This window comes from Triturus cristatus, chromosome 1_1, assembly GCF_964204655.1.
Source record: "Triturus cristatus chromosome 1_1, aTriCri1.1, whole genome shotgun sequence".
Taxonomy (NCBI): domain Eukaryota; kingdom Metazoa; phylum Chordata; class Amphibia; order Caudata; family Salamandridae; genus Triturus; species Triturus cristatus.
The window spans coordinates 40,139,897-40,158,195 of NC_140579.1; the positions used below are offsets into that span (position 1 = coordinate 40,139,897).

The following is an 18,299-nucleotide window of genomic DNA, read 5'->3' on the forward strand; positions in this document are numbered from 1 at the left end:
GGGGCAGATCTGCATACTTCGGAGCTGTCTCTACCACCTCTCCTCTCATGGGGTGAGCTGGAGGATGAGGCGGACAGCGCTTCCTAGTAACACCGGAACTGTTGCCGTCGATGGAACTTTGACAATGCCCCATGGGTGGAAACCGAAACTGTTTGTACTTACCTCAGAGTCCGAATAGCCTTGGCCGTTGCCCAGTGAAGCTGTCCTTTGCAGCTATTGAGGAGTCTGGCTCTGGTTCACCCCTCGGCCGCCACCTACCCAGCCGGACATAGGACATTGTTTTTCCACGGTTCTTCTCGGTTTTATCTGTCTTTCACTCTGACTGCTTTGAATGCATTGTTCCCCCTGAAGGACTTTCCCCCTTCCGGTCTGCCTGACTCTATCGGCTTTACCCTCCCCTGTTTACCATCCCCCCAACCGTTCATTACCCATAAGACGCGTGTTCTTGGTTATGCTACATGCTTATTCTTATGTTATTATGTAATCTCATGATTTTTCTCCTAAGCCTATACTTGTAACTGCAACTGTAACTGATATAATTTTAGTAAACCTGTAACCCCCTGATCTTCATGTAAAGCGCTCTGATACCTCCGGATCTATCTAGCGCTACATAAAACTTTGCAAATAAATAAATAAATAACGGACCTGATTTCTATTAAAAAGCTGTATTTGATTTGCAATATCTTCAGTGTCGTTTGACGAATCTTCACAACATTTTCTAAGCTTATAGTACACTTACCTCAGCTCCTATCTTGAAACTTTCGGGGTGATCCGTCAAGTGGGGGCTGAGAAAAAGTTACATCTAAATTTCCATAGGAAACGTTAGACATGGCTACAGCCTGAACTGCTGAACTGAATTACACCAAATTTGGCAAAAGGGTAGCTCTTGGTTCAGAAAGCACTCTTTTTGTTAAATGATGTAAATCCATTCAGTAGTTCCTGAGAAATGTAAAGATAACTCTGGCCGCGGTGGATCCACGAACCCTCCCAATATTGTGCTTGAGATCATATTTAAATTTTCAGCGGGAGTTGCGGTAGATCCGCGAACCCGGGTAAAAAGTTTATTCTTTAAAACAAAGTGTGGGTTGCCGCGCTTTGTTTAATTAAGCTCCCGGGCGGGCAAGGTCCCCGGGGCAACAAATGATAATGATGGGGGCTCCCGCGCAGGCCCCTGAAGCCCTGGGGACTGCCACCAACCCGGGGCTGAATCACTGACATGCTGAGGGCCAAGCGGTCCCCCACAGCCCCGGGGATCACTACCTCCATGAGGCTATTTCAAAGATAGGAGGGGGCAGTGTGGCCCCCCTACAGGAGCCTTAGATGGCCCTGGGGACAGCCACCCCCCCCCCGGGCCAGCTCCAGCAATAACCCGGGTTGCCCACCGCCGAGACATTGCAGTTTGCACAGGGATGACGGGAGTGCATTTTGCATTTCAGATGTCATCAGTGATGTCACTGACCATGTCACGAGTGATGTAGTATGTGAGGTCCTAAGCAGTGCATTGCAGGAGGCGAGAGTTATAGTTAACACATGTAACTATAACAGCAGAATTTCTCTGGTTTTGTATGAGTAAAATCTGACCCTAACTATAACATCCCTGTAACCTTTGTTTTTTTTGTGGATTTCTGAGTTTAAAAAAAAATTATATTTGCCAACTATAATGTCCTTGTAACCCTTGTGTTTTTCAGTGAATATGTAACTCCACTGTGCAGTTATAGTTAAGTCAGACTTTCCATAGGAAGAGCGTTTTTTGCTTTGCTAATAACTTTGGTGCCTTTGACAAAAAAGAAAAGTTCATCCACCTCAGCTCCTTCCGGGTAAGTTTTAGGTAACCATAGGAAATTTTAGACAGGAGTGCAGAAGAACACAGCTGAATGGTATTACACCACATTTAGCAGAAAGCTAGATCTTTACTTAGAAACCATTTTATTTGTGATTTGGTGTAAATACATTCAACAGTTTTTGAGAAATTAAGGTTAGAAAATTATCAATATCAGATAATTGGTACAAGGAGGCAGGGTAGGGGCACCTGATCTTTGGCCCTTGTAATGACAGGCTCCCAAGGACCCCCCAGCAGCCAAAGTATGTATTGTTTAGACTACCGGTCCCACAGTACTCCAGCAGGACCCTTCAAGGCTTCCTGCAAAACCCTGCAGGGTTCCCATGGGACTCAGCGATTCCCAATCCCGTGGCCCCGCATGAGCAAATAAAACGCAATTTTTTTTTTCAAATGGTGGGTGGGTGTTTGTGGGGAGTTGTGCCACCGTGTGAGATTGGCCACCTGTGGGTGGGTTGGGCCGACTTTGTCCGTGCACGGCAGGGGATTGGCCGCCCGTTAGGGGTTGGCTGCAGCGCCTGACCCCAGCCCTTACCTGCACCCCCCCCAGTCATCGTGCATGAAGGGGGGGTTGGCAACCCGCGGTAGGTTGGGCCAGACCATCTCCTCTGTTAAGCAAAATGGAGTGTCAATCAGCACAAACATTTCTTTAAGACAACTATTCATGACAAGCAGATAATTCACTCACTAGTAATGAGCAATCTAGTACAGTTGACCGTTCTGCTTTTACTCCACTCTAGGTACTTTTTAGCCTTATGTTTTATCTCAAAATGAACCTACTGATTTGGAGAAAAACATACTTTCATACATGTGTTTGCATGTTTGTGGATATACCTATTATGTATATACCATTTATAGATGTTCTTTGAGTTAACTTTAGCTAAGGTTGCTTTGTACACATAATGGCTTGACAAACCAAAAACGTAGCTGTTGCAATGCAACATGCTTGACACAAAACGTCAAAAAATGAAAGATAAATAACAACTCCCAACTCAGGCATGCATAGCTCATGACCTTTGGCTGTGCACAGTCAATACTAAGTATAGGCTGTGGACTGTGGTCATGCTCTGCTCCCATGTTTAATGCCTAAAATCCTCTATGTCCAGATTTTGGTCATATGCAGCAGTCACTGGACGCTGGCAGAACAAGATTCTATGAAAACTAGAGGTGGTGAGAGGCACACCTGTGTACTCCATGCTTTTCTGCTTGACCGCTACAGAACCATAGAGGCGTGCAAGTTTGCTCCGCAATCCGCCCCACTGCGCTCCAGCATCAACGAAGGCGCTTGGAGCCGGTGGAGGTTCTCGCCATCTCTTGGGCTCGCGACTCAACTGTGTCTTCTTTTACCAGATGCCATGGCCTGACCCCACTGAGCATGCCCTTTGACTGCGCTCAGCTGGAGTTGTGGCCTTTGTTACTTAGTTGTTGTTCCCCTGAGCCCCTGTAAACAACCTTTTGCTGTGTGCAGTGACATTGGATGGTGGGCATGGCTAACAACCACATTCTGCTCAATATATTCATGTCCTTGGTCCCACAGCGCAGCCCTTGCCCATGCACAGCAGAATGAAGTGGCAAACAAACCTCACTAGGACAGTCAAGAAAATAAAACAACAAAGATATAGAGACCATACAGCAGAAGGGAACGCTAGCTCATTTAGGTAGACAACAAAAGGGTGGGACAAACTGGATGAAAGCAAAATCATTTGTTATACATTAAACAGTCATTGTGTTTTTCCCAACAGTTCCTGAATCGCTGTCCCTTGACCCCCAGTCTGCTAACTCCTACCTGGTCATCTCAGAAGATGGGATCAGTGCCAGATACTCGTATGCCTCGCAGCCTTCTCCCGACAGCCTGGAGCACTTTGATTTCTGCCCTAGTGTGCTTGCCTCTGAGAGCTTCTCCTCAGGACGCCACTACTGGGAGGTGGATGTAGGAGACCGACCAGACTGGGAACTGGGGGTGGCAGAGGAGTCGGCCAGCAGAGATGGCTGGATCATCATTACCCCTGAAAATGGCTACTGGACCTTCGGGCACGTGGCCTGCAGCACGGTGGGTGTCTACCTAGACTATGAGATGGACCAACTCTCTTTCTACGATGCAGAGACATCCAGACATCTCCACACGCTTGCAGGATCTTTCACCACAAAGCTCCATCCATTCTTTTTCCCTAGTGCTGATTCTAGTGCTAAACCTCTGCGGCTTTTGCACTCCGGCTTTTAAAGGGACATACGCTCGTCAACAAACCAGCAGGCACCTTTGTCAGCTCCAATGGCTTCCGCTTCCGTTCTTGAGATTGTGGCTAAATACGGTCAGTTTAGATCAACCTTAAATCAAGGGAGGCAAATGCCAATCCCAGGACACCTGTCAAATCTGCCAGTCTTAGAATTGAAAAAAAGTGATTACAACCTAATTCGCATGTTCATTTATGCAACTGAATGCACAAATGTGTATGGAGAAATGTCATTTTAGGTCTGGCTTGACAGCACAGGTGTTTGCAAGATCTATTGTTACCAATTAGGGCCAGATGCATCAAACAGTTTTGTCCATTCTGTGTCTAGGGGAAAATGTGTTCATACATCTGGCCCTTGTTTACCTGTTGTCGCCAAATATATAGAATGGGCTTTTACTCCACCCAGTAGTATTACTCTCATATCATGATTATGGCTGTGATCATTCGACGTTCTGGGAAGTGTTTTCATTGGAATACACGAAGGACTGTTCATATCTGAAAATCACAATCAATCATCCCACTGTTTGTCATTTCCAGTTCCTTAAATACCATTTACGTTCTATATACATAGCAATAATTGTTTGCTACTTCAATAGCATTGGTAAAGCCAATACGGGAGGCCTTAAAGCGTGAAACAGAATTTGTGCATGCAGTTCAAACATGTAACATTTGTGCATGCCTGTGTGTGCATGCATTAGCTCATTAAAGTAAGACCTATTGGCTTTGCCAGTGCTTTTTATTTGCTTTTGTTTCTGCAGGTGGTAATTATATTTCCTATTGGAGCTATATGTTCTCCTATACTTCATCAGTTTTGAAGATGTTCTCTTCTCTTTACCACCTGGAAAGTTATTTTCTCCTACCCTTGTCAGGAGTAAACCTCCAATTATTTCCAGTATGGTAACGGGTACAGAAAAATGTGTGAATCCCCACAACACTGGAGTTTGAACCTTTGGATGTTTTCTCATTTTCGAGGAGTTCCACGCTCTGGAGCACCTTCTCCTAGATGCTGCAGTGGATTTGAGTGCAATATTAAACAATTGGTGGGTATTGGTGCAGAGGGGTAAATTGATTTACAAATGCGCTCCTATATTGAACTATTTGCATACGTACATTGAATTTGCACGTGCAATTAGTTTTATGATTTAGGATCTCATTGTTTATGCGTAGTGGGGATGCAATGGTGCATGGCGCATTACCCACACAACAGCATCAAAGAGAACAGTAGCTAAAGATTGCGAACTACGAGTAAGTGTACAGCAGATGAGGGATCCAGGCGGTGCCATGGCGAGTTGGCTACTAAGTGACAACACTGAATGGTCACTGTTCCAGAGTGACCTATAGTGCAGAACACTCCAGATCTTTCTCCTCCTATACCCTTGTGCGCAGAGCACTTAAACAAATTGTAGATGCCAAAATCTAAATTGGATCCTTATTATGATGGTCTGGAATCCACTCCACAGAACGAGAAGGTGGGAAGGCATTGGGGAATTGCTGAATAGATAAATTATCCACCAGAAAGAGCATTACTGAAGGTAGGTAACTAGTTATTCTGATTTCTCACCTTTAGAGTAGATACCACAGAAGAGCCTTCCAAAGGTAGAGGGTCTTATCTGAGATAATACCCAAAAATATTGAAGACATATTTAAAGTAAAGCACCAGGAAGCATGGGATAAAATCTGTAGTCTACTGCTTTGGAAGAAAATACTTTTGAATTCAACGGCAACCTATACTGTAGGAGAGTAGGATTTGCTTCACGTGGGTGCCCCCACTTTTTGCTGGTGTTTCACTGTTTTTCGAACTTAGTCTGGCTGTGGCCCTGCTAATCAGGACCACAGCCTAGCTGCTTCCTCTCTAAAATGGTTTGCATGTACATTAGGTACATATCTCATTGGATTCTGGAGTGCCTTATAAGCCCCTAGTATATGGTATACTATGTACCTAGGGCATAGGTACCTCAGAGGCCTACCAGGGGCTGCAGCATATATTATGCCACCCCTGGGAAGCACTCCAAAATGACCCCACAGGTCTGCTACTGCAGCCTGGGTAAGGGTGTGCTTGCACCTCTTACTGTGGTATAGGCTACCTATATCACTACCCTATACAGACACATATAAACCTATAAGCCACTCCTATGGCAGGCCTTGACAATACTAAAGGCAGAGTGTTTGGTTTTATGTGAGAGGGTGCCCAAGCATGAGCTGAGCCCCTCTGCAGCTTTCGGAAATACTTCCTTATGGCTGTTCTGTGATACAGCCATACCATATACTCTTAAGTGCATTATAACCTCGCGGTAAATGCCAACTTTGGGATGGCTGCATCAAAACATGTCGTGTTTGGTGTCAAACGCTTTGGAATACTACCCCCGCCGCCAATTCTGGCGGCGGGGGTAGCATTCCACCCTTCTAGAGGGAGAGACATGTTCACAGTGGCTAAACCCGGTAGGACTTTCCTGAGCCCTGGCATCACAAAATGGTTGCCTCTGCCACAGACACGGGTCTGGCCTCCTGCTGCTGACCGAAACTCTGGCAGGAGAGGCCTGGACAATAGGTTTCCTGTTGAGGGGAGGTGCAACCACCTCCCCAGACAGGCTGCTGTGTATTGGGGCTGGGCGGGAGCACTCTCTGGTGCTTTGAAGTCCTGCACTGGGGGCACACTTGGTGTCCCTGTGCATACTCCAGTTCAAACCGGTTGCAGGGGCTACCTGCCCCTGCTCTGGCGCGAAACTGGACAAAGGAAATGGGTGTAACCACCCCTCTTTCCTGGCCCACCCATAGGTGGGGCCTTAGAGTTAGTCCATCCCCTTAACTTACTATAAGTATAGGAATACAGTCCCTAGGACTTTAGATTACCCTGGACGAAACTCTGCAATGTACATCCTGGACCTTCGACGTTCTATCCTGACTAGAAGACTGAAGAGATCTCCCTTGGGCTCAAGGAGTGACTCCCCTGCTTGGCAGGCACCAAAGAAGCAACTGACTGGTCTGCAATTCTGAAGCTCCCGCCGGAGTCAGAAGTCTCTGCATCCCCAGAGGTAGATTTCCAGATTTCTCCAAGGCTACCCTGGGTCCAAGGCAAAGCTGAGGCCCGTGGCTATCGTGGGTGGCGTGGAACCGTGACCCCTGGACACCAGGAACTTTTGCAGTTACACTATCTTCCTGGTCCTCCTTGAAGTTGTGCTTTGGGCTCCTAGTAGGTCGAGCCTTGAGCACCTCTTGCACTGAAGATTGCTGGCCTCCACTCCACGAGTGACCCGTGGGCCAGCTTCAAGTGCGACCACTTGAGGCTCCTTTGCGATCACTAGCCCGTTGGCTAGCCGGTCCCCACGAAGGCGACTCCTTTTCTGCTTGGGCTTACCTGGTTGCTCCAGACGTGTCCTCACTTACCCTCACTGGGTGAGTCCCTCAGGCCATGCTGGTCTGCACCGCAGTCCTTTCTCTGAATTCCAGTGACTTGCCGTTGCCAAGGCTTGTTGGGTCCATTCTGGTCGCCGACACCGCAGCACTCAACAGACTTTGTGGGACACCTCGAATCCGACTCGTGGACTTCATCGACACCTCCTGGACCTCGTGGCTGAAGAGTGAAGACACCCATCCACTCACCTGAAGCACCCGACATCTGTGGGCATTGGTCCATCCTGCCCTAAGCCACTGGCAAGTGACCCAGACTCTGTCCCCATTGCTTTCAGGTTCCTTACATCACAGATCCAGACTTGGATCTCTCCGGACACTTCTCCTCTTCACGGCAGCAGCAGTTCTTTGCAGGTTTCCATTGAAATCGACGACGCGACCCAACACCAAAAGACACCTATGCACCCGGCTTCCCTGGGTGAGGTAACTCGAGTACTCCAGTGCTCTCGTGGGTGCTAACCCTAGAACTTCTTAAGTCCGAAAGGGTTTGGTCCTAACTCGATTCTAAGTGTCTCTAATCTATAAAATTCCAACCGCGACATTGCCCATAGAAGATAAAAGGAACCCGCGGATGTGTTTTCACACTGCATACAGTCCCCGTGGGTCCCCTGTGTCACTAACTTGGGTGGTTCCTTGGGGTCCCAGCGATTCTAGAGGCAATAGGCCTAGTGCCTATTCCAGTCGTGGTTCTTATACCACTTTTTTGGTATATGGTTTGGTACGCACCTAGGGCCCAAACGTGTATTTGTGCTATTACTGATGATTGCTATCTTGTAACTTAAGTACTTTGAACTCCAGTCTCATAAAGAGACTAGAGGGGTGTGTGTTACCCTAAATACATATATTTTAAATATATACCTGGTGTGGTTGTCTTTTCATTTGATCATTCAAGAGATTATAGACTGGTAAAACAAGCTGCTTTACATTCCTTCAAGACTTAGCCTGAAGGCTGCTCTCCATAGCTACCACTAGGATAGCTTTCAATAAAGGTTGTCTTTAACCTATCACCATAAGGGGTTGTTTGGACTGATACAAGGTGCCCACTAGAACTAATGGACAGCATATATCAGGCCACCTTCTCACAGTGGTGTGCAGTGTGTGGGATTCCAGCGTGCTATTGTTTTACCAGATAATCTCAATTGAATTGATCAACTGAAACCCACTAAAGGTACCTGAGGTACATATAATATCAAGTTTAGCTACAGTAAGTTCTGCTGAACTTAGAGTTGTGTGTTAAGGGATAGCACACCCTTTCTACAACTCAAGAGAGTTTAGTAGGCCACACTAGTGTAGGCAGTGCAATACACCACACCACATTAGTAATGTCTAACCAGCCAGGAACCAGTGGGTCCCTACCAGGAACCAGTGAGCTCCTTCCCTATAAATATGAGGATCTCTCCTTTGCTTAGCTTAGGGCCTTATGTTCCATTAGGAAGCTGAAGACAGGCAAAAGTCCATCCACCCAGCATCTCATAAAGATACTGAAATTGGATGCTATCACAGGGCCTAGTGGGTCTGAGGATTTAGACAGTGTGGGTGGGGCAGCACCTGAGGGTGGGTCCAGAGGTGGAAACTCCCCTGACCCTAACTCTAATGCTCACCAGACTGGTGACAATGACCAGACTCTGGTGAGCACAGACCACCAGGATGAGGATGAGGATGTTGACAATAATGCCACTTCCTTTATTCCTCCTGGTAGGCCTGACAACAGGGCTAGAAGGGATAGATCTCTGTCAAGGGGATCTATCCAGTCTAACTTATCTATAGGAACCTCTGTTTCTTCTCACAGAGGGAGGGAAACCTCCCAGGAGAGGAGAGAGAGACTGCTGAAGTATGAGCAAGACAAGTTCAACCTCAGAAAGCAGCAGATGGCCTTAGATATGGAAGCCCTGGAGCTCTACAGAGCTAGTAAAAAGGAGGGACTAGAGTCCCTTGGTGGCAGCAATTTCCCTAGAGATAGGGAGAGGTCTTATGACCATAGAAACCTAAGTAAGATTGTCCCTCCCTACCAGAGTGGGGATGATATCCACAAATGGATAACTGCCTTGGGGAGGGCCTGTAAAGTACAGAAGGTCCCTCGAGATCAGTGGGCAGCAATCTTATGGCTCTCCTTTGCAAACAAAGGTAGAGACAAGCTCATCACTGTAAGAGAAGAGGGTGCTGATGACTACAAAGTCTTGAAAAGTGCTCTAATAGATGGGTTTGGCCTAACCACTGAACAATACAGGTTAAAGTTCAGAGACACACAAAAAGAACAAAATCAGGACTGGGTTGACTTTGTTGACTGTGCTGCTAATGCTCTGGAAGGTTGGTTATTGGGCAGTAAAGTGTGTGACTTCAAAGGATTGTACAATCTGATAATGAGGGAGCAGATTCTTAATAACTGTCAAAATCAGCTGTTGCACCAGTACCTGGTAGACTCTGATCTGACCTCTCCCCAGGAATTGGGAAAGAAGGCAGACAAATGGGTCAGAACCAGGGTGAGGCAGAAGGTACAGAACCAAGGTGGTGACCCAAAGAAGCAAGATTCCAAAAACTCTGATAACGGTGGGGACAAGGGTAAAGACCAGAAGTCTTCTCAAGGGCCCCAAAAATCTTCTTTAGGTGGGGATACACAGTCAGGAAAGGGTAAAGGCCAAAAGAAGCCCTGGTGCAAAATCTGTAAGCAGAAAACTCACTGGACTGGTGACTGCACCAAGGCCAAAGAAAATACTCCAGCCCCCACCAATGCCCCTAAGGCACCTGCTCTCCCTAATGCAGTTACAATTGGTGGTGGGAATACACAGAATAAGGGTGTAGTAGGGTTGACCCTGGGTTCTGAGATGGACTCTGGCCTAGTCAGAGTACCAACTCAGGTTGTGCTTATCAGTGATGGGGGCATGGATATGTCCCCCTTTGTGAGCCCCAGTAACCTGGGCAAATACAGACAACACCCTTTAATTAATAGAGTAGAAGCTTGGGCATTCAGGGACACAGGAGCAAGTGTCACCATGGTGGCAAAAGATATTGTGGATCCTGGGCAGATTATACTTGGTGAAATGTACCAAGTGACCAATGCTAGCAATGTCAGAACAGACCATTTTCTGGCAGTTGTTAACTTCTCCTGGGTGGGGGGGTAACTGGCCTTAAGAAGGTTGTGGTAAGTGCGGACCTACCAGTACAGTGCGTGCTTGGCAATGATCTGGAAACTTCAGCTTGGGCTGAAGTGGAGCTTAGGACACATGCAGAAATGTTAGGGATCCCTGCACATGTCTTTGCTGTGACCAGGTCACAGGCAAAAATGTCAAAAGCTGGACAGGCCCTGGATTCTGGAATAATGGACCAGGTGCCTCATGAGAAGAGGAGCAGTGGGGTTAAGGCAGAGCCTTCCCACCTGTCTCAGGATACTGATCAGTATCCTCAGGGAGATGATCTTGTGCCTGCAGAAGGAACTGTCCCAGAGGAGCTTGAACCTGACCAGGTTGAGTTCTTGGGGACAGGGGGCCCTTCCAGGTCTGATCTGAGCCAGGAGCAGAAAACCTGCCACTCTCTTGAAACCCTCAGAACCCTCTGAGGCTGCTGGGAATGCTAGTGGCATCCATAAAGTTTATTGGGATGATGGACTCCTTTACTCAGAGAGTAGAGACCCCAAGCCTGGTGCATCCAGGAGGTTGGTTATACCTCTGACGTTTAGGGGTTTCCTATTGACACTAGCCCATGATATTCTCCTAGCAGGACACCTAGGCCAGAACAAGACTTGGGACAGAATTGTTCCTCACTTTCACTGGCCACACATGTCTGAAGACACAAAGGAGTTTTGTCTCTCCTGTGTAACCTGCCAAGCCAGTGGCAAAGCAGGTGGCACTACAAAGGCCCCCCTGATACCACTACCTGTGGTGGGGTGCCCTTTGAAAGGGTAGGGACATTGTTGGTCCCATGGATCCCCAAACAGCATCTGGACACAGATTTATACTGGTGGCAGTGGATCATGCCACCAGGTATCCAGAAGAAATTCCCTTAAGGACCACTACAGCACCTGTAGTGGCAAGAGCCCTCTTGAGTGTGTTCTCAAGAGTAGGTTTTCCAAAGCAGGTAGTATCTGACAGGGAAGCAAACTTCATATCAATTTACTTAACTGCTATGTGGAAGGAGTGTGGAGTGAACAACAAGTTCACCACACCCTATCACCCACAATGCAATGGTTTAGTTGAGAGATTCAACAAAACCTTAAAGGGCATGATCAAAGGACTCCCAGAGAAGCTTAGGCGAAAGTGGGACCTTCTCTTGTCCTGACTTTTATTTGCATACAGGGAGGTGCCTCAGAAGGGGGTTGGCTACAGCCCTTTTGAACTTCTGTGTGGTCATCCTGTCAGGGGTCCATTGTGTTTGGTGAAGGAAGGATGGGAGTTACCTCTTAAGCCCCCAAAGCAAGACATAGTGGACTTTGTACTTGGTCTCCGCTCCAGGATGGCTGAGTACATGAAAAAGGCAAACAAAAACCTTGAGGCTAGCCAGGAATTGCAAAAAGCCTGGCATGACTAAAAGGCTGTACTGACTGTTTACCAGCCAGGACAGAAAGTGTGGGTGTTGGAGCCTGTGGCCCCAGCAGCTCTCCAGGACAAGTGGAGTGGACCCCACACTATTGTTGAACAGAAAGGGCAGGTTACCTACTTGGTAGACCTTGGACCCCTAGGAGTCCCCATAGGGTACTTCATGTCAACAGGCTAAAGCCATATGTGGACAGGGCTGACATGGGCTTGCTCATGGCAACTGATGAGGGACAGGAGGAAGAGAGTGACCAACTTCCTGACCTCCTCTCACAGAACCCTAATGATGGGTCAGTTGATGGTGTAGCCTTGGCAGGCAGCCTCACTGCCCAGCAGCAAACTGATTGCAGACAGGTTCTCAATCAGTTCAGACACATGTTCTCACTGACTCCAAGTCAGACTACCTGGTGCACTCATGAAGTGGACACTGAGGACAGGCTGCCTATTAAAAATAAGATTTATAGGCAACCTGACCATGTCAGGGACTGTATCAGGACAGAAGTCCAGAAAATGTTGGATTTGGGTGTGATTGAACCCTCAGATAGCCCTTGGGCTAGTCCAGTGGTCCTTGTGCCAAAACCTCACACCAGTGGTGGAAAAAGAGAAATGAGGTTTTGTGTGAACTACAGGGGTCTCAATGCAGTCACCAGGACTGATGCTCATCCAATACCAAGGGCAGATGAGCGTATAGATACTTTGGCCTCAGCCAAACACCTTAGCACATTTGACTTAACAGCTGGCTACTGGCAGATCAGGCTAGCTGATTATGCCAAAGACAGCATTTTCTACCCCTAGTGGGCACTATCAATTTGTGGTAATGCCCTTTGGTTTGAAGAATGCACCTGCCACTTTCCAAAGGTTGGTGAATACAGTTCTCACATGCCTGGAAACCTTTAGTGCAGCATATCTAGATGATATTGCTGTCATTAGCTCCACCTGGGAGGATCACCTGGTCCACCTAAGGAATGTTTTGGAGGCCCTGCAAAAAGTAGGCCTAACTATTAAGGCTACTAAGTGCCAGATAGGGCAGAGTCAGGTTGTGTACCTGGGCCACCTTGTAGATGGAGGCCAGGTTCAACCATTGCAGAGCAAAATCCAGACCATAATGGACTGGGTTGCTCCAACTACCCAGACTCAGGTGAGAGCCTTCTTAGGCCTGACTGGGTACTATAGGAGATTTGTCAAAGGGTACGGATCAATAGTGACACCCTTGAATGACTTAACTTCTAAGAAAATGCCCCAAAAGGTTTAGTGGACAGCTAGCTGTCAAAAGGCATTTGATGACCTGAAGCAGGCCATGTGTACTGCTCCCATTCTGCAGAGTCCAGACTACTCCAAGACGTTCATTGTTCAAACTGATGCATCTGAATTGGGGGTTGGGGCTGTACTGTCACAATTGAATGAAGAAGGTCAGGATCAGCCAGTAGCTTTCATAAGCAGAAGGCTGACCCCTAGAGAGAAATGTTGGTCAGCCATTGAGAGGGAGACTTTTGCTGTGGTTTGGGCTCTGAAGAAGTTGATGCCATACTCGTTTGGTACTCACTTCCTTGTTCAGACAGACCATAAGCCCCTCTTATGGCTAAAACAAATGAAGGGTGAAACCCCCAAACTGCTTAGGTGGTCCATTTCCCTACAGGGGATGGACTTTACAGTGGAACATAGACCTGGGAGTAACCATGTCAATGCAGATGGACTCTCTAGATATTTCCACTTAGAACATGAAGACTCAACTGGTCAAGGTTAGTTTAATGTCCCTGCGTTTGGGGGGGGGAGGTTGTGTAGGAGAGTAGGATCTGCTTCACATGGGTACCCCCCGTTTTGCTGGTGTTTCACTGTTTTTCGACCTTAGTCTGGCTGTGGCCCTGCTAATCAGGACCACAGCCTAGCTGCTTCCTCTCTAAAATGGTTTGCATGTACATTAGGTACATATCTAATTGGATTCTGAAGTGCCTTATAAGCCCTTAGTATATGGTATACTATGTACCTAGGGAATAGGTACCTCAGAGGTCTACCAGGGGCTGCAGCATATATTATGCCACCCCTGGGAAGCACTCCAAAATGACACCACAGGTCTGCTACTGCAGCCTGGGTAAGGGTGTGCTTTAACCTCTTACTGCGGTATAGGCTACCTATATCACTACCCTATACAGACACATATACACCTATAAGCCACTCCTATGGCAGGCCTTGACAATCCTGAAGGCAGAGTGCTTGGTTTTATGTGAGAGGGTGCCCAAGCATGAGCTGAGCCCCTCTGTAGCTTTTGGAAATACTTCCTTATGGCTGTTCTGTGATACAGCCATACCATATACTCTTAAGTGCATTATAACCTCGCGGTAAATGCTAACTTTGGCATGGCTGCATCAAAACATGTCGTGTTTGGTGTCAAACGCTTTGGAATACTACCCCCCCCGCCAATTCTGGCGCGCGGGTAGCATTCCACCCTTCTAGAGGGAGAGACATGTTCACACTGGCTAAACCCGGTAGGACTTTCCTGAGCCCTGGTATCGCAAAATGGATGCCTCTGCCACAGACACGGGTCTGGCCTCCTGCTGCTGACCGAAACTCCGGCAGGGGAGGCCTGCACAATAGGTTTTCTGTCGCGGGGAGGTGTAACCACCTCCACAGACAGGCTGCTGTGTATTGGGGCTGGGCGGGAGCTTTAAAGTCCTCACTGAGGGCACACTTGGTGTCCCTGTGCATACTCCAGTTCAAACTAGTTGCAGGGGCTACCTTCCCCTGCTCTGGCGCGAAACTGGACAAAGGAAATGGGTGTAACCACCCCTCTTTCCTGGCCCACCCATAGGTGGGGCCTTAGAGTTAGTCCATCCCCTAAACTTACTATAAGTATAGGAATACAGTCCCTAGGACTTTAGATTACCCTGGACGAAACTCTGCAACGTACATCCTGGACCTTCGACATTCTATCCTGACTAGAAGACTTAAGAGATCTCCCTTGGGGTCAAGGAGTGACTCCCCTGCTTGGCAGGCACCAAAGAAGCAACTGACTGGTCTGCAATTCTGAAGCTCTCGCCGGACGCCGAAATCTCTGCATCCCCAGAAGGGGATTTCCAGACTTCCCTGAGGATACCCTGAGTCCACAGCAAAGCTGTGGCTTTAGTGGGTGACGTGGAACTTTCTCTGAATTCCAGTGACTTGTCGTTGCCAAGGCTTGTTGGGTCCATTCTGGTCGCCGACACTGCAGCACTCAACAGACTTTGTGGGACAGCTCGAATCCGGCTCGTGGACTTAATCGACACCTCCTGGACCTCGAGGCTGAAGAGTCAAGACACCCATCCAGTCACCTGAAGCACCCGACATCTGTGGGCATTGGTCCATCCTGCTCTAGGACACTGGCAAGTGACCCAGACTCTGTCCCCTCTGCTTTCAGGTTCCTTACATCACAGATCCAGGCTTGGATCTCTCCGAACACTTCTCCTCTTCACGGCAGCAGCAGTTCTTTGCAGGCTTCCATTGAAATCGACGACGCGACCGACACCAAAAGATACCTATGCACCCGGCTTCCCTGGGTGAGGTAACTCGAGTACTCCGGTGCTCTCGTGGGTGCTAGCCCTAGAACTTCTTAAGTTCAAAAGGGTTTGGTCCTGACTCGATTCTAAGTATCCCTAATCTATAATATTCCAAACGCGACATTGCCCATAGAAGATATTAGGAACCCGCGGTTGTGTTTTCACACTGCATACAGTCCCCGTGGGTCCCCTGTGTCACTACCCTGGGTGGTACCTTGGGGTCCCAGTGATTCTAGAGGCAATAGGCCTAGTGCCTATTCCAGTCGTGGTTTTTATACCACTTTTTTGGTATATGGTTTGGTACGCCCCTAGGGCCCAAACGTGTATTTGTGCTATTACTGATGATTGCTATCTTGTAACTTAAGTACTTCTAACTCCAGTCTCATAAAGAGACTAGAGAGGTGTGTTTTATCTTAAATACGTATATTTTGAATATATACCTGGTGTGGTTGTCTTTTCATTTGATCCTTCAAGAGATTATAGACTGGTAAAACAAGCTGCTTTACATTCCTTCAAGACTTAGCCTGAAAGCTGCTCTCTAAAGCTACCACTAGGATAGCTTTCAATAAAGGTTGTCTTTAACCTATCACCATAAGGGGTTGTTTGGACTGATACAAGGTGCCCACTAGAACTAGTGGACAGCATATATCAGGCCACCTTCTCACATATACAAGCAACTACAAGGTGCAAGCATGGGAGCATCATGTGCACCAACCATAGCCAACATCTCCATTGCTAAATTCGAGCACTCATTCACCTATAAAGAAGGGGCTTCCTTTTCAGAATCAGTCACTAGATGGTCACGCTATATTGATGACATTTTTTTCATATGGACTGGTCTCACTGAAATTTTACCAGAATTTTTAACTTATGTGATCTAAACATGCACTTTACATCAACTTCTAGTAACGTCCAAGTAGAATTCCTTGACATAGTCATCAGGCATACAGCCGGTCAACTTGAGGTTGATTTGTACATAAAACTCGCAGCCCACAATACCCTTTTACATTTCAACAGTTTCACCCCATAATACAGAAAAAGAGCCCAAACACGACATCAAGGAGCTCATCAGCATTGTGAGTGAACTGACAGCAGATCTCCATCCAAGACACCCCACCCTTGCAAGGGATGCCACATTCCATGGGTGCAGGAGGCATGCAGAGACCCAGGCCCTTCTTAAACAACGGACGGCAGTACCGCAGGATCTCCTGGTACATCACCCTGCTTCCCTACCCAGCAAATATCATCAGGAAGACACTCAACAAGCAAATGACAATTTTCCTCCATGCAACCATCTCCAGGAAACCGGCACCAAATGTCATGATCGCCCAGACGGGCGGGGAAGAGCCGCACCCGATCCGGCCGCGAACAGAGTTCAAAGAACTCCATTGCCCAGAAGGCACCGCGCCCTTGTTCCCACCAGGTGCAAAGAGCTGCCAACATAAAAGACGATCGTATGCAAAGGGGTGGTGCCAATGATTACGCAAACTACCAGGTTTTCCAGTCAACGGCCCTCGTCCGTTCCGCGAGTGCCTCCGCTGAGAACTCCACAGAGACCATCACCCCATGATATCTGCCCGTGCTCACTGCCCGGGAATCCTGCAAGCAACGCTACGCATCCGAAGAAGGTCACCTCCGCGGCAAACACTGAAAGCGGCGAACAGGGTGAGTGAATCCGCAGGCCCCCCCTCCCTTCCAGAGACGCCCGCGGTGTGCCGGGTTCAGGTCTCCGGAGGGTCCGCCCGTATTCCCCGGCTGCGTAGCATAGTATCCCTCGCAGTTGCGGAGAGTCTTCAGCTCCGTCTAGGGTTACGAGAAGTAACTCCCTAACCAACGGTTTGATTCCTCACTGCTCCCGCTCCGGAACCGTTACAGCGGCGCTCCTCAGCCCCACGGATACCTGGGCTTCGAGTGGAAGCGCGGTCAACGGTTTCTGGAGGGTTTCCCTTCTTCTCTTGAGTCACCTTCCACATCCGTGTGAGAACCGTTTCATCAGCGCTCCTCAGCCCCACGGATACCTGGGCTTTGAGTAGAAGCGCAGTGGGCGGTTACAAGGAACACCCTGATCTCTTTTCCGATCTTGCCAACCTCCTCCCATCGTGACGCTCCCTGGCCCCATGGATTCCTGGGCCTGGAGCATAATCCCTCACTGGCTAAGGTGCAGCTACAAAAACGCATTGGGCTAAACTCGCTTGAAGCCGGTGGTATAAGCCACATCAGAAGCCGCTCCAAGACTCCCCTGCGAGAGGAGGTCTGGTATCAGAGCCTTTTCCAGGCGAAGAAGAAACAGAAACCTATTCCCCCGTCTAGGGAAGAGAGAGAGACAGGTGAATTAGGCAAGCACCGCATAAAGTACTCTGGCCACAGGGAGGGAAGTATCGTCCCTAATCCTTCTCGTTCTCTCATTTCAGGTATCTCTCCCCGCTGTCTCCTCCCTTCCTTCCCTCGCCCACCTGTCTCCCGAGCCCGAGGGTCTGTTATACGAATCTGGGTTGGGGACGGATGGGAGGGGGACCCCTCTATTGCATCAGCGTCATCCCGAGGAGAAGACCCGAGGTGTACCACGACAGAATCATTGGCCCACGAATTACCCTCCTCCTGATCAAGCTGATATAGGGATGGCCATGTTAGAGGACGTGTTAGCCGCACTGGCACAGGTTCAGGTAGAGCTGGCCACGTCTAGAGCAGAAACAGCGGCGTTGCATACCCGCTTGGACCGCCTCCAGAGAAACCCCTTTGATGCCGGGAATGTATTTCCAACAACCTC

At 48.3% G+C, this 18,299-nt stretch overlaps 1 protein-coding gene across 4 annotated transcripts in view; it reads left to right on the forward strand.

Annotated features, from left to right (window-relative positions):
• The window catches only part of LOC146869296 (nuclear factor 7, brain-like), a 153,118-nt gene extending 148,324 nt beyond the window's left edge, over positions 1 to 4,794 (forward strand). For 2 of the 4 annotated variants that reach the window (XM_085647039.1, XM_085647028.1), the window contains exon 7: positions 3,559 to 4,794. In XM_085647039.1, coding sequence (XP_085503165.1) covers positions 3,559 to 4,058 — 500 coding nt within the window. In that variant the 3' untranslated portion in view covers positions 4,059 to 4,794. The remainder of the gene's footprint in view (positions 1 to 3,558) is intronic. The other 2 variants (XM_085647042.1, XM_085647045.1) reach the window with 1 other exon arrangement.
• The last annotated feature ends 13,505 nt before the right edge of the window (positions 4,795 to 18,299 follow it).